General features: G+C 49.4%; 1 protein-coding gene across 2 annotated transcripts in view; it reads left to right on the forward strand.

Moving 5' to 3' along the window:
- Positions 1–10,222, forward strand: part of LOC138246678 (uncharacterized) — a 182,738-nt gene extending 172,516 nt beyond the window's left edge. For both annotated transcript variants that reach the window (XM_069201439.1, XM_069201440.1), the window contains exons 7-8: positions 7,410–7,451; positions 8,273–10,222. In XM_069201439.1, the coding sequence (XP_069057540.1) occupies positions 7,410–7,451; positions 8,273–8,320 (90 nt within the window). In that variant the 3' untranslated portion in view covers positions 8,321–10,222. The remainder of the gene's footprint in view (positions 1–7,409; positions 7,452–8,272) is intronic.
- The last annotated feature ends 12,765 nt before the right edge of the window (positions 10,223–22,987 follow it).

The following is a 22,987-nucleotide window of genomic DNA, read 5'->3' on the forward strand; positions in this document are numbered from 1 at the left end:
CAGCTAAGGTTGTCATATACAAGTTTGGACAGATCAACATTTTGGCCTGTGCCAGACATTTTTAGAGAGAGTTAAAGTGATAGAAAAAGAAAAAAAGTTTTCAGAACTTTTTGGAAAGACAGAAAAAAACTTTTTAACTTTTAAGAACTTTTTGAAAGTTTTAGAAGTACTTTTCAGCACTTAGAAAAGAGTGAAAAGAGGAAATGCAAAACTTTTTGGCTATGTGTATATACACTGACCTTGTTTTGTATATTTTTCTCTTATGAAAAGTACAATGACAAGAGTGGTAAGTAGTCTCAAGCACTTATCCCACCACTGCACAACCAATGTAGGAGGCTGGACTGGCTTGTAGTGAGTACCAAGGGGTACTTGCACCTTGCACCAGGCCCAGATATCCCTTATTAGTGTATAGGGTGTCTAGCAGCTTAGGCTGATAGATAATGGTAGCTTAGCAGAGCAGCTTAGGCTGAACTAGGAGACGTGTGAAGCTACTACAGTACCACTTAGTGTCATATGCACAATATCATAAGAAAACACAATACACAGTTATACTAAAAATAAAGGTACTTTATTTTTATGACAATATGCCAAAGTATCTTAGAGTGTACCCTCAGTGAGAGGATAGGAAATATACACAAGATATATATACACAATAGCAAAAATATGCAGTATAGTCTTAGAAAACAGTGCAAACAATGTATAGTTACAATAGGATGCAATGGGGAAACATAGGGATAGGGGCAACACAAACCATATACTCCAAAAGTGGAATGCGAACCGCGAATGGACCCCAAACCTATGTGACCTTGTAGAGGGTCGCTGGGACTATTAGAAAATAGTGAGAGTTAGAAAAATAACCCTCCCCAAGACCCTGAAAAGTGAGTGCAAAGTGCACTAAAGTTCCCCTAAGGACAAAGAAGTCGTGTTAGAGGAATAATGCAGGAAAGACACAAACCAGCAATGCAACAACTGTGGATTTCCAATCTAGGGTACCTGTGGAACAAGGGGACCAAGTCCAAAAGTCACAAGCAAGTCAGAGATGGGCAGATGCCCAGGAAATGCCAGCTGCGGGTGCAAAGAAGCTTCTACTGGACAGAAGAAGCTGAGGTTTCTGCAGGAACGAAAAGGGCTAGAGACTTCCCCTTTGGTGGAAGGATCTCTCTTGCCTTGGAGAGTTGTGCAAAAGTGTTTTCATGCCGGAACGACACAAACAAGCCTTGCTAGTCGCAAATCGTGCGTTTGGCGTTTTTGGACGCTGCTGGGGCCCAGGAGGGACCAGGAGGTCGCAAATTGGACCTGAAGAGAGAGAGGACGTCGAGCAAGACAAAGAGCCCTCACTGAAGCAGGTAGCACCCGGAGAAGTGCCAGAAACAGGCACTACGAGGATGCGTGAAACGGTGCTCGCCGAATTTGCACAAAGGAGTCCCACGTCGCCGGAGACCAACTTAGTAAGTCGTGCAATGCAGGTTAGAGTGCCGTGGACCCAGGCTTGGCTGTGCACAAAGGATTTCCGCCGGAAGTGCACAGGGGCCGGAGTAGCTGCAAAGTCGCGGTTCCCAGCAATGCAGCCCAGCGAGGTGAGGCAAGGACTTACCTCCACCAAACTTGGACTGAAGAGTCACTGGACTGTGGGGGTCACTTGGACAGAGTTGCTGGATTCGAGGGACCTCGCTCGTTGTGCTGAGAGGAGACCCAAGGGACCGGTAATGCAGCTTTTTGGTGCCTGCGGTTGCAGGGGGAAGATTCCGTCGACCCACGGGAGATTTCTTCGGAGCTTCTGGTGCAGAGGGGAGGCAGGCTACCCCCACAGCATGCACAAGCAGGAAAACAGTCGAGAAGGCGGCAGGATCAGCGTTACAGAGTTGCAGTAGTCGTCTTTGCTACTATGTTGCAGGTTTGCAGGCGTCCAGAGCGGTCAGCAGTCGATTCCTTATCAGAAGGTGAAGAGAGAGATGCAGAGGAACTCGGATGAGCTCTTGCATTCGTTATCTGAAGTTTCCCCAGAGACAGAGACCCTAAATAGCCAGAAAAGAGGGTTTGGCTACCTAGGAGAGAGGATAGGCTACTAACACCTGAAGGAGCCTATCAGCAGGAGTCTCTGACGTCACCTGGTGGCACTGGCCACTCAGAGCAGTCCAGTGTGCCAGCAGCACCTCTGTTTCCAAGATGGCAGAGGTCTGGAGCACACTGGAGGAGCTCTGGACACCTCCCAGGGGAGGTGCAGGTCAGGGGAGTGGTCACTCCCCTTTCCTTTGTCCAGTTTCGCGCCAGAGCAGGGGCTAAGGGGTCCCTGAACCGGTGTAGACTGGCTTATGCAGAATTGGGCACATCTGTGCCCAAGAAAGCATTTCCAGAGGCTGGGGGAGGCTACTCCTCCCCTGCCTTCACACCATTTTCCAAAGGGAGAGAGTGTCACACCCTCTCTCAGAGGAAGTTCTTTGTTCTGCCATCCTGGGCCAGGCCTGGCTGGACCCCAGGAGGGCAGATGCCTGTCTGAGGGGTTGGCAGCAGCAGCAGCTGCAGTGAAACCCCAGGAAGGGCAGTTTGGCAGTACCAGGGTCTGTGCTACAGACCACTGGGATCATGGGATTGTGCCAACTATGCCAGGATGGCATAGAGGGGGCAATTCCATGATCATAGACATGTTACATGGCCATATTCGGAGTTACCATTGTGAAGCTACATATAGGTAGTGACCTATATGTAGTGCACGCGTGTAATGGTGTCCCCGCACTCAAAAAGTTCAGGGAATTGGCTCTGAACAATGTGGGGGCACCTTGGCTAGTGCCAGGGTGCCCTCACACTAAGTAACTTTGCACCTAACCTTTACCAGGTAAAGGTTAGACATATAGGTGACTTATAAGTTACTTAAGTGCAGTGTAAAATGGCTGTGAAATAACGTGGACGTTATTTCACTCAGGCTGCAGTGGCAGGCCTGTGTAAGAATTGTCAGAGCTCCCTATGGGTGGCAAAAGAAATGCTGCAGCCCATAGGGATCTCCTGGAACCCCAATACCCTGGGTACCTCAGTACCATATACTAGGGAATTATAAGGGTGTTCCAGTAAGCCAATGTAAATTGGTAAAAATGGTCACTAGCCTGTTAGTGACAATTTGGAAAGAAATGAGAGAGCATAACCACTGAGGTTCTGATTAGAAGAGCCTCAGTGAGACAGTTAGTCACTACACAGGTAACACATTCAGGCACACTTATGAGCACTGGGGCCCTTGGTTACCAGGGTCCCAGTGACACATACAACTAAAACAACATATATACAGTGAAAAATGGGGGTAACATGCCAGGCAAGATGGTACTTTCCTACAGCAGTGTTCTGCGGCAGAGGGGCATGCAATGGGTGTTGCTGTGAGCGTACCCACGCAACTCCCATTGTATTTGATGCTGCCCCAAATTTACGAGAAATCATAAACCTGAGACAGTGCCAAAAACGAATGCCACCCCAGGGGTGGCATTGGCATGGCTCAACGAGGAGAAATACTTTTATTTCTCCTCGTTTTTGCTCTTTTTATGGGCCTCATTTACTGAAAAGAGTTACAGGGTGGCGCTGTGCGAAAACTGGCAGCACCATGCTGCGTCACTTCAGAAGTGCAGGGATCCGCCGTATTTAAAACAATACAGCGCACCACTGAGTTTTCCGTAGCGCTAAAATTAGCTGCCTAGAACCAATGGAGGCACCGGTGTTCCATAGTGTAAGGATGTCTGCACTGCAGGAAATGGCTGTTTATGTGAAGAAAGGTGCCCCTTCTTGCACATAAACAATCAATAATGGTGATTGTCTCTTCCTATGTGTGCTGCAGAATGCAGGGTGAAATTAGCGCCATGTTAATTCCTCCCCTGGGGTGGTGCTCGTTTTTGGCGCTGCCGCAGGTTTATGAACCCTCATAAATCTGGGGCAGCATCAAAATGCAATGGGTGTTGCAGTGGAACGCCCACAGCGACACCCACCACACGCCCCTCTGCCGCCGAAAACTGTGTCAGGGGGGCCATATTTACAAGGTGGCATCAAACCATGTGAAGTGGCTTAACGTCTCCTTGTAATTATGTAAAATGGCACAGCACCACTGGAGCGTTACAAAATGTGATGCTTTGGTGGCGCTAGGGCCTCGTAAATGAGGCCCTATGTGTGCTGCATTCTGCAGCAAACATAGATGGAGCAAATCACCATTATAGATTGTTTTGTGCAGCAAGGTGTCCCTTCCTGCACAAAAACAATCTGCACCTCAATGCATGGCGCATGGGTGGCTGCATTGGCACTATGTAGCTAATTTAGCACCAGTGCAGGGGGAACAAAGGGATGTGCTGTATTGTTGTAAATACGGCACATCTCTGCATTTTGGAAATGTTGGAGCGCGTGCTGCCAAATTTGGCACAGCGCCACGCACCGACAATTCCTCACTAATGATGCCCCATGTCTTTTATGTCTCAAGCTTTCAGACAAATAAGACGAATCCTGAAAAAAACATGGATGTGAACTGAATAGAATATTTCATAATATTATATACTACCCTCGTACACAGTGATGTTGACAGCATTGCATGTGGTTGGCCGCTGCTGAGAGCTCATTCTGGTATGCACAAAGAGCCTGGTGTGGTCAGGTGTGACTTTAAACCAATGCTCATTATGTGTTTTGTAGGCAGTGGGAAGGAAGGAAACAGACAGGTTTTTTTATTTTGTATTTGGGGTAGTGAATGGGAAAGACTCATGTGGCAGCTGAAAGGGAGGGGCTAATGACACATGGTCATTTGGGGGGGTGCAGCAGGAGACTCTTCTTAGCTTCTTGTTTTGAGAGGTGGTGAGAAACAGTTTCACGGACTACGTAGTGTGTTTGTTTGTGCTTGAGGGTGTAGAGGTGGGGTAGGGAAACACTGCCAGGGAATGCTTGGTGTGTCTCTTTGTGCTTGAGGGTTAGAGATGGGGTAGGGAAACACTGCCAGGGAATGCTTGGTGTGTCTCTTTGTGCTTGAGGGTGTAGAGGTGGGGATGGACAACACTTCCAGGGAATGCTGGGTGTTTCTGTTTATGCTTGAGGAGTAGAGGGTGGCATAGGAATCACTGCTAGGGAATGGTTGTGCGTGTCTCTTTGTGCTTGAGGGTTAGAGGTAGTGTAGGGAAACACTGCCAGGGAATGCTTGGTGTGCCTCTTTGTGCTTGAGGGTTAGAGATGGGGTAGGGAAACACTGCCAGGGAATGCTTGGTGTGTCTCTTTGTGCTTGAGGAGTAGAGGGTGGCATAGGAAATACTGCCAGGGAATGGTTGGCGTGTCTCTTTGTGCTTGAGGAGTAGAGGGTGGCATAGGAAACACTGCCAGGGAATGGTTGGCATGTCTCTTTGTGCTTGAGGAGTAGAGGGTGGCATAGGAAACACTGCCAGGGAATGCTTGGCGTCTCTCTTTGTGCTTGAGGGTTAGAGGTGGGGTAGGGAAACACGGCCAGGGAATACTTGGCGTGTCTCTTTGTGCTTGAGGGTTAGAGGTGGGGTAGGGAAACACTGCCAGGGAATGCTTGCTGTGTCTCTTTGTGCTTGAGGGGTAGAGGTGGGGTAGCGAAACACTGCCAGGGAATGCTTGCTGTGTCTCTTTGTGCTTGAGGGTTAGAGGTGAGGTAGGGAAACACTGCCAGGGAATGCTTGGTGTATCTCTTTGTGCTTGAAGGGTAGAGGTGGGGATGGGAAACACTGCCAGGGAATGCTTGGTGTGTCTCTTTGTGATTGAGGGTTAGAGGTGGGGTAGGGAAACACTGCCAGGGAATGCTGGGTGTGTCTCTGTGCTTGAGGGTTAGAGGTGGGGTAGGGAAACACGGCCAGGGAATGCTTGGTGTGTCTCCTTGTGCTTGAAGGGTAGAGGTGGGGATGGGAAACACTGCAAGGGAATGCTTGCTGTGTCTCTTTGTGCTTGAGGGTTAGAGGTGGGGTAGGGAAACACGGCCAGGGAATGCTTGGTGTGTCTCCTTGTGCTTGAAGGGTAGAAGTGGGGATGGGAAACACTGCAAGGGAATGCTTGCTGTGTCTCTTTGTGCTTGAGGGTTTGAGGTAGGGTAGGGAAACACTGCCAGGGAATGCTTGGTGTGTCTCTTTGTTCTTGAAGGGTACCGCTGGGAATGGGAAACACTTCCAGGGAAGGCTCTGTGTTTCTGGTTGTGCTTGAAGGTGGAGTTGGGAAACAAACTCATGGAATGCTCGGTGTTTCTGTTTGTGATTGAGGGGTAATGTTGGCAGCTTCAGAAGGGTAGGTGAGGAAGGAGCAGTAACCCATGTGAGCTTTTGTTTGTACTTGGGGGTGGACAGGAGAGAGTTAGAAGGTGGTGGTGGAGGAGGACAGGTGGTACCTGCTGTTTTCTTCTTCTTGTGGGGTGATGTGATGCAGAGGATAGGCCTGTATCATGTCCAGAACCAGGGTATGTTCAATACATCTGTGTGTTAGTAATGGTAAATATATCACCACTGCTATGTTCTCACTATACTAATGTCACATATGTGTAGACATACATAGGCATAAGCATGAGGGCAGGGCAAAAATTCAAGTGTTATACCAGGAGGAGACTCCTTTTGTGGTGTTCACCACGTAGAAAGACCATGTAGTATTAAAAGTAGTAGTAGTTACATCTATTTATACAACCTCTGCATTGCCAAACAAAGTTTGGCTTCTAGGTGTATATATAAGGTTACATTTAATGCTTAGAAAACCATCACCCACCACCCACAGGGCCCCTATCTTCTCAACTTGCATACCTGAGATGTATGGGTTCTCACCATGTGTTTTCCATGGCATTACAGGCTTCTGAATTTTGTATTTAGAACAAATATATCCTCAGGGAATGCTCAGGAGAAGACTTGGGAGTCCTGTCTTTCCTTTGTGTAAATCTTTATTAGATTTGGAGTTCCTTAAGTCATAAATACATTTGATATGAGAATACAAAATAACTCCTCCCCTTTCACATGGAAATGAAGTTCACCACACATCTCATTAAATTTACACAGGAAGGCAAGGCTTACAAGTCAGTGTTTCTGTGTGAGAGTGCATCAAACGTTTATTGGATCAATTTTCGATCCATCCTAGAATGCGCTACTCTCCACACCAGCCATCCTTGAGATGTTCATCAGTGGGTCGACTCTCAAATCCTAATGATCGAGATCCAGTTAAAACCCAGGCCCCCTGAATACTGCCTTCCCAGTTGACCTTGTTGCTCCATTTGTGAATGATCATCAGACCGGTCTCCACATGAACCTGTATTCACCTGCTCATGCCTAGTATGTTCTGAAGTTGTCCTCAGCGTCACCCTATGATCAGGAAGAAGGATTCAAGAGGCTTGCTAGAGATTCGGGACATGCTGCTCTGTTTCTCTGAGATCATAAACTTGCCTAGTGACTGGTGTATCAACTCCTCTTCCGTTACAGGATCAGGCGTCACCGACCCCAGAAGAGGAGCACGTGTACACGGTAAGTGAGACCATAGCAAAGATCTCTCTCACATCTCATCAAGAGGAAGAGTCCAGCCCACAGCACATGGCTTAGACACATGTTGACACCCAACCTCAGCCCGGGAGATCCCAGTAAGTGCTTCCAGAAAAGCAATCTTCAGACTTCCATCTTCCCCCTGTCATGTGTTTCTTAATTGTACACCCAGGGCAAGGTCACACTATAGCAAGTCCCAATGTCTAGCGCCAGAGAATACAGAATTGAGGTTCTGCAGCTCAGACCACCGAACACGACCATTTTGAGTCTGAAGCTGAGAATAAGGTTCACTCCCAACTTGGAGTACCATTTCTAGGGGCAATGCTGTAGGAACATAAATATGCCTAACGTCCCAGAAGGGTGAAACCATAGAAAGAATCAGGAGCGAAGGCAGGTAAGGTGTTGAGAGGTGGGGTCTAAGGAGTAAGGCACAAAAGCACCTCACAGACGGGATTATAAATGCACAGACGCTCCGTTCAAGGGAAGAGAGGGGTCAGGGGCCAGCAACAGAGTTCAGAAACACAAAATAGGGAGATGGAGGAATCCGAGTCAAAGTCCAGATATGGAGTTGGAGACCACACTGCAGGGTCTCAAGGCCCTGTGACAGCACCTTGAGACCCTACAGGTAATTAGCCACACTTTAGAAATCACAGATTGATTGATGTCCATATATACAAGTCTTGGTTATGAGGCACAAGTGACATCAGCTCCAGCAGCACATATGTGCTATGCATCATATAGTCAGCCACCTGTGAAGGTATGTCTGTAGACATATGTGTAGTAAAGGTATCTTCTCTCCCTCCCAGGAGTTGGAGTACGCAGACGGAACAATCTACAACACCCTGCACGTATGAGGAGGGGGAAAGTATGCAGGGGATGCAAGCCACCGAGAGAGCAGGACCAGTGCAGAGCATCATCAGAAGATTGGATGTTATAACTGCAGCATCAACAAATGTTGTGTTATGTATATGCCACATTATTGCATTACTGTGGTCTTGTAGTCCTATGGGAAGTTGAGTGACTGTTTCTGAAGGCTCACAGTCCAGATTTTATTTACTCTGTGATGATATGTTCCGGGTACCCTCATTTATTTCAGGTTAAGTAGCTGTGTGTTATTCAAAGACTTGGAGTGCATGTTTCTGGTGCTTACAGGGTAAGGCCAGATGGCTTCACAAGTGACTTAAGCTGCTTCTGAGATGAAAGAGAGAGGGAGATGAAGAGAGTGAGAGTGTGTGTGTGTGGGGGTGTGTGCATGTATGTGTGTATATGTGTGTTAGGTACTGTGATATATGACTACATAGCATATTTTGGTCCATTAGATGTATGTAATAAGTTTGTTTTCTTCAGATGTTTCTTTTTAGGGCATCATAAGTGGATGTGAAACAAAGTGCTCAGCTCCAGACTGAGGGTTATTGGCATATCTGTGTCATTAAGCGTAAAGCATAAGATGACTTTAGGTGCAAGGGATAGACAAGTCTGGTGAGCGTCATGTAAAAGACTGTGACACGTGTCCTGAATGACAAAATGCAAACAACTTTACCATCAGGTACAACACCTGTGGAAGCCCTGCCAATACTTTGAAGTAAGCTTAATTTGGACATTTCATGCCCTTTTGGTGTGTTGGTGGTACGCCAATTTTTCTGTGGTCTAAGTTAATTAGTTATGCAAAAGGATGTATGTCAAAATTGTCAAAAATGTGTGCACAGGAACTACTCAAAATTTCTTATAATACATTTTCATTACAGGGGTATAGCAATGAGATAATGACTGCCAATGGGACACAGCTTGTGTCAGCTATGATTCATTTCCTTGAATTCATAACTTAAAGACTTCTCTGTACCATCCCAGAAGCACCAGTCTAGTTGAAAGAGTTAACTGAGCGTTGAAGGAGCAAATGCAACTAGCTTTAGACAGTGATATCAAATAGAGGTCTGTGATGAATCACTTCATGTTATCAAAAGTGTTTCATCTTTCTCTGTTACGAGAGGCAGAGTTGCTCATTCGAGTTTGAATTGTAAATGAATGGATCGTAAGCTGAAGGAAAGTTCCAGGGTTGGGCATGTGTTGAGCATGTAAAGCATTATTGGGCAGCCATGCAGCCGGGGGTGGCACTAAGAGGAAACTGACGGTGAAAGCAAAGGTTTGGGTTAAAGTAAAAAAAACTCTGTACCAATGCAGGTAGAAAGGTGAAAGATTGTTTAGTGGTTTGTAATGATTGTAAGGGCTGGCACAAGAATAACATTTCAGTTGTGCCTCATGGCAAATCTGTGTTGGTACAGGATAAGGTGGGAACGGGTGGTGAGTACATTGATGTGACAGGTGAAGAGGGTGTCTTAAGAGCAGCTAACATATTGTGAGAAGATATGTTTGCTTCAAGGCCTATGTTTTGGATTACATTTTGTTTTCTTTGTTTTGTGACTGTGACATTAGAGCCTGTGGGTTGTGAGTAAGTTATACTAGACCCTTATTGTTTCCTTTGTTGTCTTGTTTACCCATCATCTTTTCTCCTCACATTCCATTTGCACATATTTTCAAATTTAAATTATATTTTCCATGCTCACTTGTAAATAGATACCATCATGTGTTGTATTACCTACCTTGCAGTAAAAGTGTGTGTAAGAAGGGGCATGTGTGGAGTACATCCATGTTGTGTCTTCTAAAATGGTTGTGGAGAATGTCTTGGTTACCTTCTTGGGGGGACAGTTGCTGCTGGGAGTGGGGAGATAGTGTCAGGAAATAAACTGACCTCTCCACCATTGTGCGAGCCTCGTCTTCTTTTCACAGGCACTATGAGGAAGAATTGGTTCAAATGAAGCAATAAAAAACTGTGTAAGCACCACACATTGATCTAATCAAGGTAGAACATAATTACTATGTTGGACATGGCCCTTCTTGCAGGGTTATCCCCAATCTTTTTGCCTCCTTCCCCCTATTTTTTCTGACCTGTTTTTGTTGGCTTTAGGATTCTGGGCACTTTACCACTGTAGTGCTAAAGTGCATATTCTCTCTGTGTAAATTACATTGTGATTGGTTTATCCATGATTTACATATTTGATTTACTAGTAAGTCCCTAGTAAAGTGCACTAGAGGTGCCCTAGGCCTGTAAATCAAATGCTTCTAGTGGGATTGCAGCACTGGTTGCGCCACCCACATTAGTAGTCTTGTAAACATGTCTCAGACCTGCCACTGCAGTGTCTGTGAGTTCAGTCTTGCACTGCCAATTCAACCTGGCAAGTGTACCCACTTGCCAGGCCCAAACCTTCCCTTTTTATGCATGTAAGGCACCCCTAAGGTAGGCCCTACGTAGCCCCATGGGCAGGGTGTAGTGTATGTTAAAGGTGGGACATGTACTGATGTGTTTTACATGTCCTAACAGTGAAATACTGCCACATTCGGTTTTCACTGCTGCAAGGCCTATCTCTCTCATAGGTTAACATGGGGGCTGCCATTAAATAACTTTAAAGTGCAGATCCCCTGTGACAGCAGATAGAAATATGGAGCTTGGTGTCTCTGAACTCACAATTTAAAAATACATCTTTTGGTAAAGCTGTTTTTTAAATTGTCAGTTTCAAAATGCCACTTTTAGAAAGTAGTTATTTTCTTGCATTCTGTTTTACACAAGGTTGTGCATTTTCAATGGCATTAGGATAATATGTGGTAAAACTACCACTTAACACTGTGCTCGAGTGCTCCCAACATATTTTATTAAAATAGACCATGTTTAGGAGCAAACTATTAAAAAGTTCTGGTTCTCTTGAAAGACAAAGAGGTCTCCCAATGTGATGGTCATTAGAGGTCCAGTTTGAAAACTTTCCCATAAATAATTAGTTTGAACAATTCCATACAGAGACAAACTGTAAAGCCACACTAACCAGTAAGATTTGGTTACAACTCCATCTCTTTTGTGGGTTTTCTTTCATTATATGCAGGAATCATTGGCTGCTTTCTTGGCACATCTAAATCCAGGGGTACATTTATGAGCTCCTTGCACCACTGTTGCATCACTTTTTGTGACGAAATGGGGGTGCAAACCTTAAACTCATAGCTATCAGGCCATACAAATCCACTTTGCGTGGCTTCGAATGGCCTCATAGATGTGGAGAAAGGCAATTCAGTGCAAGTTGCTGCGTTGCCTTGCTCAAATACATTCCATGGGTATTGTGTGGGTGCTCCCTTGCAACATCCATGTATTTTGACGCTGCCCAGATTTTCAAGACCTTGTTACCTTGGGGCTGTGCCAGAACCTTACACCTACCAAGGAGAGGTGCAACAAGGAGAAATGTCGTTATTTCTCCTACTTTTTTCATCTTTCCATGCGTGCTGCATTTTGCAGCACACAGAGAAAGAGGAAAATGGCTCACAGGATTGGTTTTGTGCAGAGAAGGTGTTCGCAGGACACCCCCGCGCCGCACGGCCACCAGTTGTGTGTGTGCCCCCGCCTCGCTGCTGCCTGCAGTCTCGTTGTGCCTGCCTCGCCCCTCCGCCGTATTTGCGTGTTACGTGTGCCTGAATAATCTGTTTTTCCTTCCGTTTGTATTTATTGTATTGTAGTTATTGCCTCTGTACTGTTGTCCCTGTTGTCCCCATGCACGCTGCTGTATTAGGTTTGTTTCTGTCACCAAGCCCCCTGTGCCTGCCCGCCCCGCTCCCCGCTTCCCGCTTCCCGCTGCCGTCCAAGCGGACACGCCCCCTTTTGTTTTGTGCCCTCCCCGCTCCCGCCTCCCAGCTGCTCCTCCCTCCCTCCCACTTCGCCATAAATGGCGACCGCACGGACGCGCAGCGGGCGCGCCGTCTGCGCTCGTTCGCGCCTGGACCGCGTGCAGTGCCAGGACCCCTGGCACCCACCGACGATGCAAGACGACCCGACAGACCTACGACGCCGCCGCCCTCAACGCACTCAACGCCGGCCGGAACCCCGCCTGCTGCCGAGCCGCCCCGAAACGCTTCCACGGACCCTTCACCTGCACAACCTGCAAGTTCACCTGCCTCCGACCATGCACCGCGCCCGCAACGCCAAACCCCAGCTGCGACCTCAAGTGCATCCTGCTCAACACCCTCTCCATCCACAGATACGCCGTCGAACTCTGGAACCTGCTCGACACAACATCACCAGACGTCGCGTTCCTCACTGAAACATGGATGAACGCCTCCTCAGCCCCCGACATCGCCATCCCGGATGGATACAAGATCATCAGGAGGGACCGCGTCGACCAGACCGGAGGAGGCATCGCCATCGTCCACAAAAACACCATCCGCATCACGACCGACGCCGACGACACCTACGCCGCCGCCGAACACCTCCACTTCCAGATTCACACCGACCCAAAGACGACCCTCAGAGGCACCCTCATCTACAGACCCCCAGGACCACGCACACAATTCAGCAAAGACATCACGGACTTCATCAGCCCACACGCCCTCCCCTCCGCCGACTTCATCCTCCTAGGGGACCTCAACTTCCACCTGGAGAACAACAAGGATCACAACACCGTCACCCTGCTGGACAACCTCGCCAACCTCGGACTCAAGCAACTGGTCAACACCCCCACCCACTACGCCGGCCACACGCTTGACCCCGTCTTCTCATCCAGCAAGCACATCACCTTCAGCCACTCCACCGGACTTCACTGGACAGACCACAGCTGCGTCCACTTCAGCTTCAGAAAAACCACTACCCACCACCACCCGCAACAGGTTCCTCACAGAAGCTGGAGCAAGATCACCACCGACCAGCTCACCACCTCCCTCAGCCAGAACCCACCTGCCAGCACTCCGGACCCCAACAAAGCAGCCCGCAACTTCACGCAATGGCTGACAGCCTGCGCCGACGACCTCGCACCACTGAAGAACCCTCCCAGCAAACCCGGAAGCAAGAAGGCCCCCTGGTTCACCGACGAACTCAAGGACTCCAAGAAGACCTGCCTCACCCTCGAGAAAGCCTGGCTCCTCGACCGGACCACTGACAACATGACCGCCCTCAAACACGCGACCCGCAAGCACCACCAGCTCATCCGCACCACCAAGAAGAAATCACTTAAGGACCGACTGGACAACAACGCCCACGACAGCAAGGAACTCTTCAGCATCGTCAAGGAGTTCTCCAACTCCAGCACAGGCAACAACGACATCACCCCCTCACAAGATCTCTGCGACTCCCTCGCCTCGTTCTTCCACCGCAAGATTGCCGACATCCACATCAGCTTCGGCACACCATACTCGCACCCAACCGTCGAACCAACGCACCCCACCACAACCCTCCGCACCTGGACCGCAGTGACCACCGAAGACACAGCCCGCACGATGAACACCATCCACTCCGTATCTCCGACTGCCCCCTGCCCCCACCACGTCTTCAACAAGGCCGACTCCACCATCGTACCCCAACTCCGAGACGTCATCAACACCTCCTTCGACACCGCCACCTTCCCGGAGAGCTGGAAGCATGCCGAGCTCAGCGCCCTACTGAAGAAACCAACAGCGGACCCCACCGACCTCAAAAACTTCCGCCCCATCTCGCTCCTCCCTTTTCCTGCCAAAGTCATCGAGAAGATCGCCAACAGACAGCTTGCCGCCTTCCTCGAGACGAACGGATCCCTCGACCCCTCGCAGTCCGGTTTCAGAGCCAACCACAGCACTGAGACCGCCCTCATTGCAGCCACCGACGACATCCGAGCCCTCCTCGACAACGGGGAAAGGGCGGCACTCATCCTCCTGGACCTCTCCGCCGCATTCGACACTGTCTGCCACCGCACCCTAGTCCAACGCCTCAGCAACACCGGCATCCAAGAGAAGGCATTAAAGTGGATCATCTCGTTCCTCACTGGAAGAACACAGAGTGTCCGCCTCCCCCCGTTTCGTTCCGAGGCCACCGAAGTCATCTGCGGCGTCCTGCAAGGATCATCACTCAGCCCCACCCTCTTCAACGTCTACATGAGACCTCTCGCAGCCATCGCACGCCAACACAACCTCAACATCATCTCCTACGCCGACGACACCCAGCTGATCCTCTCCCTCACCAGAGACCCCGACATCGCCAGAACCAGCCTCCACGAAGGGATGAAAGACGTCGCCGAGTGGATGAAAAACAGCCGCTTGAAACTGAACTCAGACAAGACGGAAGTCCTCATCTTTGGACCATCACCCTCCGCCTGGGACAACTCCTGGTGACCCCCAGCCCTGGGCACCGCCCCCTAGCCGACAGACCATGCACGCAACCTGGGATTCATCCTGGACTCCTCCCTCGCGATGACCAGACAAGTCAACGCCGTCTCCTCTTCATGCTTCCACACCCTCTGCATGCTCCGCAAGATCTTCTGATGGATCCCTATCGAAACCAGGAAAACGGTCACCCAGGCCCTCGTCACCAGCCGGCTGGACTACGGAAACACCCTCTACGCCGGAACCACAGCCAAGCTACAGAAAAGACTACAACGCATCCAGAACGCCTCCGCCCGACTCATCCTGGACATCCCTCGACACAGCCACATCTCCGGCCACCTGAGGAACCTGCACTGGCTCCCCGTCAACAAGAGGATCACGTTCAGGCTCCTCACCCACGCACTCCAGTCTCTCCACAACCTGGGCCCCAAGTACCTCAACGACCGCCTGACCTTCCACACGCCCACCCGCCAGCTACGGTCCGCTAGCCTCGCCCTCGCCACCGTACCACGCATCCGAAGAGCCACCGCCGGAGGCAGATCCTTCTCCTACCTGGCGGCCAAGACTTGGAACTCCCTCCCCATCCACCTTCGGATGACCCAGGACCACCTCGCCTTTAGGAGACAACTCAAGACCTGGCTGTTCGAGCAGTAGCGGCCCCCCTCCCCAAGCGCCTTGAGACCCTTCCGGGTGAGTAGCACGCTATACAAGTGTTATGATTGATTGATTGATTACTGTGTGAGAGAGGGCCTCTTTTTGTCATGGTTATCCCCCCACTTTTTGCCTGATGTTGATGTGCTCTATAGAATTGTAGTACCTAGTGTCCCTGCTATCCAGGCTCCCTGGGCGAGAACTCTTTCCCTAAATCTGTTGTGATGCATTGGTAGTCTTGGATATACCCTTAGCTACCACTATAAGTCCTTAGTAAAGGGGCACCTAGGTGGCCAGGGCATGGGGTACTATGGGTGGGGCCCTCAAGGCAGAAGCAATGATTGTGCCACCCTCTACGGCCATGCATCCAGGTGCATCCAGGTGCACCCAGCACTGCCATTGCAAGCTGAGTGTCCTGGTGCAAACCTAAAACACAAACTTGACATGGCACACTGCCTATGTGCCCTGACCACCATACACTGCATTTACCATGGATAAGACACCCTCTAGAAGGCCTTACAGTCCTATGGCAGGGTGCTCTATATTATATGTGAGGGGATAGCTGCATGAGCAATATGCCCCCACTGTGTCCCTGCCAAACCTGAGACATAGTGAGTGAACAGAGCAGCCTTTTTAACATATGTGCTGGATACTGGTCAACAAGGGTTTCCCAGCTACATAATGGTTACTCTGAACCCTGGGTTGTTTGGTATCAAACAACTCAGAATGATAACTCCAAACTAAAATAAAATAAAATGGACCCAGGGGTCACCTTAGAGGTGCCCCCTGCAAAAGCTAACTATCCTGGCATGGTTGCTGACTGGTTCCAGCTAGCCTGGTCTGCCACATCCAGACAGCCAATATACAAACCTTGGGGGAGAGCCCTGTCTCTCTGGTTTGTAAAACAATGCCCTTCCTGTCTTGAGGAGCTAACACCCCCTCCCTCAGGAATGTGCACTGCCCTGGCGGTGAGCTTCAAAGGGCCACCGCCCTTGAAACTTGACCCCCAGGCCTGCTGCTAGCAGCAGATGGCCTCCCCCTTTGCAAACCCCCACTTTTGGAGGGAGCAAAGGCTGGAAACCTAACAAAGGGTAGAAGGAGTGGTCTCACTGAGCATGCACCACTCCTAGGGGCTTGTAGGTGAAGTGAACCCTCCATTTAATTTTCCTCCATGTTGGATGGCAGGAAAATAGCCAATTAGGTTTAGGGCAGTGAGCCTTCCCATACGAAGTGGTCACTATAGTGGGTGTAGCCACCCAAAGGTAAGTGCCCCATTCGACACTTCCAGGTTCCCCCTAAAACATCCACTAAATTCAGTATTTAGTGGGTTCTTCTAGACCAAGAAAGCAGATTCAGCAGGAAGAAAAGAAGACAGCACCAAAGAACCTGACAGCACGAGAACAAAGGACCTGCTGCACCAGAAGAGGCTCCAAGACCCAAGCTTGCTGCACCAGATTCCCGACAATCGCCTCTGTGGAGAAGCTGACCACTCGACTGACCTCAGAAGACCCAGAGGACCTCCAGGCTCGCAAATAGCCCAAGATCTCCCCCCTGAATATAGGCATCACTCAAGAAACCAAAGAAACCTACAAAGAACCAGCAGACCGGTGAGGGTCACTTCACCGACCAGCCAATATCTCCATAACCAGACATCGCAACTTAACTCAATGATACACCAACAACAGCCTGGTTGATACCCACAAGTGTGCTAACTTTGGTGGCACTGCACCCCATGACTGCTCGACCAGCTACCTAATAAATTGGAGCATTAGTTGATCTGATTTGTGCCTCTGGAAACCAACGTGTGGTTGCCTGGATCCCCTACACAATGTACCTAGTTTTGTACACTACATAGAGGGCCAGCCTCCTACAAGGTTGTACACAGGTAAGGCTCAGAACTTCCCACAGCGTCAGGGAACGTCAATGCCCTGTGCAGATTACTCTTACAGATAGTCACCCCGCAAGCCTCAAAGAAAGGAGGCAGAAAAAGTGATTCTGTCTCTGGACCCCTAGGGCACAAACAAGGTTTGTACTTACATATATGAGGCAATCCCTTGTGGGTCCAGCTGGAGACACAGTGGCAATTCCTGGAAAACATCAATTGCACACTGCCACAGATAAAGCACTTAAGGCTACATACAACACAAGACATATGACGGGCAGGAATTGCCTCCTGGAGACCAGGAGACAACCCCTGTACAAAAGAAAACACATTTATACACAGGTGAGGACTTATAGTGCACATACCAGACACAATAGTTCAAAGAGGAAAACACAGAGCAAGTGCTAGAAAGGAGCCTAAGAACTGAAACTAATAGTCAGGAGCAGGCTTTGCAAGGAAACCTGAAGAACAGTCAAAAATACACAGGAATTCTAGGAAACTGTAACAAGCGAAAGACTAACTACAAGAGAACTAGAGACTGCAAGAATCACAGAGAAAGAGAACAGAAACTAGGGGCCAAGTCTAAGACACAGAAGAGAAAGTATAGGTGCTAAGGTAGAAGCAAAAGGAATACGTAAATGAAAAATACTACCAGGAACAGAAGTAACAAACTAGGAAGCAAAGGAGGAACAAGACTGGAAAACAGAGAAAAGGCTCTGGCTGAAGCAAGCAGGAACAGGATTGGGCAACAGGGAGCAGGGTCTTGCTAAAGCAAAGCAGGAACAAACTGGAAAACAGGGAGCAGGCTCTGACTGAAGCAAGCAGGAACAAGGCTGAGAAACAGGGAACTGGAACAGGTAGGAACAGGACTGGGATACTGGGAGCAGGCTCTGTCTGAAGCAAGCAGGAACAGGACTGGAAAACCGCCCTGGCATGGGCCCATGGAACGCCTCTCTTGTGCAAAGTATGGCAACCCACCGATTTGTCTGCCTTGGCTTACTCAATATCTAAGAGGCCATTCAAAGCCACGCAAAGTGGCTTTACGTGAGTTCATAAATAGGATTTCAAGATTTGTGCCACTGGTGCGTCACAAAAAGTGACGGGCTCACAAGGGGCTCATAAATATGCCCCTTAGTTCCTATGCTGCTAAAATCCAATGTACACCCTGGACCATCTGGAACTATTACAGGGATCCATTTCACCTGTAGCCCTTGTGGGGTGGTACTAGCCCTCAGCTGCTCGAACAGGTCTTCACCTCATAGGACTGTGCAGATCTATTCCTTCGGTGTGTAAGTTTCTTGGATGCTGTTTGTTGTCAGATGTTCATAGCTGTGGTTCCAGTGTTTCATGTCCACGGTCTACGTAACAGATCAGAAAATTCTTCTTCTCCGAACTGAAAGGTTTTGCCTCTGACATGCCCCTATTCTTACCCTGACTGAGCCCTTTCTGTTGTCATATTACGTGGCTCATTAACCTCTTAAGATACATGGCGTTACTACTCATTCCTTTATGTGAGATCCACACTTTTTTGTAGGCTGTCCTGGCTTTGGAACAAAACCTTCTGTACCCTGAAGAAGATCCCTGTGAATTGATGTTTCAGACTGTTAAGATCAAAACGCATAGGCAGACTTTATGAGGAGCATCTGGTTGTTAAGGGGACAATGTGGTTCTCAATATCTTGAATCAAACTCAAGCATTGCACAAGTGCTCTCACGTGGGACTTTATTAAGGGACTCATCTGCCATGTATAGGTGTTAAGAATAAATGGAAAGATCAAGAAAGAAGGAAGCTTATATAAGTGTCAGAGTAGGAAAGTAGCCCTTTTCTAGACTTGTTACCCCCACTTTTTTTCTGTATGTCAGTGTGTTTAACTGCTTGTCAGTATGTTTTACTGTATCTACTCGGATCCTACTAACCAGGACCCCAGTAGTTATGCTCTCTCCTTGTAATTGTGGTTGTTGAATACTGATAACACAGTATTCCACTCATAATTGGCGTACTGGTGCCTCCTTATAAGTCCCTAGTATATGGTACATAGGTACCCAGGACATTGGGTTCCAGGGGATCCCTATGGGCTGCAGCATTTCTTTTACCACCCATAGGGAGCGCATGCAACGGCTTCTACAGGACTGCCATTGCAACCTGCGTGAAAAGGTGCATGCACCCTATCACTGCCATTTACACTGCACCAGGTCACTTATAAGTCACCTATATGTCAGGCCTTCCAACCCTGAAGGCTGGGTGCAGAGTACCTGTGTGTGAGGGCACCCCTGTCCTAGCAGAGGTGCCTCCACGTCATCCAGGATCATTTTCCAAGACTCCGTGAGTGTGGGACGCCATTTTACATGTGTCCAAGACATAGGCCACTACCCTTGTCTAGCTACATAACGGTAACTCCGACTATGGTCCTGTAAGGTGTCTAACATCTTGGACTTATACCCCAATGCTGATTCTAGCATTGGTTGTATGATTGCATGCACTCTGGGGGTTCAACAGTGGACCCCCATTACTGCTATACCAGCCTTGTGAGGTTTTGAAGGCAGCCCAGCTGCTGCCACCCCACAGACAGGTTTCTGTCCTCCTGCTGCTTGTACAGCTCGAGCTCAGGAAGGCAGAAACAAAGGATTTCCTTTGCGAGAGAGGTGTTACACCCTCTCCCTTTGGAAACAGGTGTTACAGACATGGGAGGGGCAGCCTCTGGATATGCTTTGAAGGGCACAGATGGTGCCCTCCCAGCATAATCCAGTCTACACAGGTTCAGGGACCCCCAGTCCCTGACCTGGCACGAAACTGGACAAAGGAAAGGGGAGTGACCACTCCCCTGTCCATCACCACCCCAGGGGTGGTGCTCAGAGCTCCTCCAGAGGGTCCCTCGGTTTTGCCATCTTGAATTCAGGGTTGGCAGGGAACCCTGGGAGGAGCATCTGAGTGGCCAGTGCCAGCAGGTGACGTCGAGCCCTCCCTGATAGGTGCTTACCTGTTTAGGTGACCAATCCCCCTTTCTGGGCTATTTAGTGTCTCTCTTTTGAGTGGTTCTTCAGATTCAGATTGCAAGACTCCAGCATGAATCCTCTGCATCCTTTACTCCACCTTCTTACTGAAGAAACTGCATCTGGACCCTCCAGGAACTCAACAAACTGCAACAAAGAAGCAAAGATGACTTCTGCAACATTGTATCTGCAGCTCCTGCCGGCGACTGCACCCGTTTCCAGGTCGTGCATCCTCAGAGGACAGCCTGTCTTCAGCCTGCACCAGCAGAGCAAAGGAATCACCCTTGGGGGGAAGTAGTCATTCCCCTACTTCTGCAAGCACCAACTGCAACGATGACCAGCCGCATGGATCCCCTCTCCTGCCAAGCTGCGTTGATCCTGCATCACGGGTGGTGCACTGAAGTGGTCCCGACGGTCCTCTCTTCCAACTGTCCGACGTGGTGGAGGTAAGAGCTTGCCTCCCCATGCCAGACAGTGCCCCATGCACTGAGTGTTTTGCAGCTGCCAAGGCTTGTTGGCATCCTTCCACAAAGTTCTCTGTGCACCATTGTAGGAGGCTGGCCTGGCTTGTAGTGGGTACCAAGGGGTACTTACACTCTGTACCAGGACCAGTTATCCCTTATTAGTGTAAAAGAGGTGTTTCTAGCAGCTTAGGCTGATAGAAGGTAGCTATGGAGAGCAGCTTAGGCTGAACTAGGAGACATGCAAAGCTCCTACTATACCACTGGTGTCATATGCACAATCTCATAAGAAAACACAATACACAGATATACTAAAAATAAACGTACTTTATTTTTATGACAATATGCCAAAAGTATCTCAGTGAGTACCCTCAGTATGAGGATAGCAAATATACACAAGATATATGTACACAATACCAAAAATATGCAGTAATAGCAAAAGGAAGTAATGCAAGCAATGTACAGTCACAATAGATTGCAATGAGAGCACATAGGTATAGGGGCAACACAAACCATATACTCCAAAAGTGGAATGCGAACCACGAATGGACCCCAAACCTATGTGAGCTTGTAGAGGGTCGCTGGGACTGTAAGAAAACAGTGAGGGTTAGAAAAATAGCCCACCCCAAGACCCTGAAAAGTAGGTGTAAAGTGCACCTATATTCCCCAGAGAGCACAGAAGTCGTGATAGGGGAATTCTGCAAGGAAGACCAACACCAACAATGCAACCAAAGTGGATTTCCGGACGAGAGTACCTGTGGAACAAGTGCACCAAGTCCAAGAGTCGCAACAAAGTCGGGATTGGGCAGATGCCCAAGAAATGCCAGCTGAGGATGCAAAGAAGCTGCCACCGGATGGTAGAAGCTGTGGATTCTGCAAGAACGAAGAGGACTAGGAATTTCCCTTTGGAGGATGGATGTCCGACATTGTGAAGAAGCTTGCAGAGGTGTTCCCGCGCAGAAAGACCGCAAACAGGCCTTGCTAGCTGCAAGGGTCGCGGTTAGGGTTTTTGGATGCTGCTGTGGCCCAGGAGGGACCAGGATGTCGCCAATTGTGAGAGGAGACAGAGGGGGTGCCCAGCAAGACAGGGAGCCCTCACAGGAGCAGGCAGCACCCGCAGAAGTGCTGAAACAGGCACTATGAAGAAGAGTGAACCGGAGCTCACCCGAAGTCACAAAAGGAGATCCCACGACGCCGGAGAACAACTCAGGAGGTTGTGCACTGCAGGTTAGAGTGTCGGGGACCCAGGCTTGGCTGTGCACAAAAGAAATCCTGGAAGAGTGAACAGTAGCCGGAGCAGCTGCAAATCACGCGGTACCCAGCAATGCAGTCTAGCGTGGGGAGGCAAGGACTTACCTCCACCAAACTTGGACTGAAGAGTCACTGGACTGTGGGAGTCACTTGGACAGAGTTGCTGAGTTCCAGGGACCATGCTCGTTGTGCTGAGAGGGGACCCAGAGGACCGGTGATGCAGTTCTTTTGGTGCCTGCAGTTGCAGGGGAGGATTCCATCGTCCCACGGGAGATTTCTTCGGAGCTTCTAGTGCAGAGAGGAGGCAGACTACCCCCACAGAATGCACCACCAGGAAAACAGTTGAGAAGGCGGCAGGATCAGCGATACAAGGTTGCAGTAGTCGTCTTTGCTACTTTGTTGCGGTTTTTCAAGCGTCCTGCGCAGTCAGCGGTCGATTCCTTGGCAGAAGGTGGAGAGAGAGATGCAGAGGAACTCTGAGGAGCTCTTGCATTCGTTATCTAAAGAATTCCCCAAAGCAGAGACCCTAAATAGCCAGAAAGGGAGGTTTGGCTACTTAGGAAGGAGGATAGGCTAGCAACACTGGTAAGAGCCTATCAGAAGGGGTCTCTGACGTCACCTGCTGGCACTGGCCACTCAGAGCAGTCCAGTGTGCCAGCAGCACCTCTGTTTCCAAGATGGCAGAGGTCTGGAGCACACTGGAGGAGCTCTGGGCACCTCCCCTGGGAGGTGCAGGTCAGGGGAGTGGTCACTCCCCTGTCCTTTGTCCAGTTTCGTGCCAGAGCAGGGCTGTGGAATCCCAGAACCGGTGTAGACTGGCTTATGCAGAGATGGGCACCATCTGTGCCCATCAAAGTGTTTCCAGGGGCTGGGGGAGGCTACTCCTCCCCAGCCCTGACACTTTTTTCCAAAGGGAGAGGGTGTAACACCCTCTCTCTGAGGAAGTCCTTTGTTCTGCCTTCCTGGGCCAAGCCTGGCTGGACCCCAGGAGGGCAGAAACCTGTCTGAGGGGTTGGCAGCAGCAGCTGCTGCAGTGAAACCCCGGGAAATGCAGTTTGGCAGTACCCGGGTCTGTGCTAGAGACTCGGGGGAGCATGGAATTGTCTCCCCAATGCCAGAACGGCATTG

The sequence above is a fragment of the Pleurodeles waltl genome, chromosome 7, assembly GCF_031143425.1.
Source record: "Pleurodeles waltl isolate 20211129_DDA chromosome 7, aPleWal1.hap1.20221129, whole genome shotgun sequence".
In the NCBI taxonomy this organism is placed as follows: domain Eukaryota; kingdom Metazoa; phylum Chordata; class Amphibia; order Caudata; family Salamandridae; genus Pleurodeles; species Pleurodeles waltl.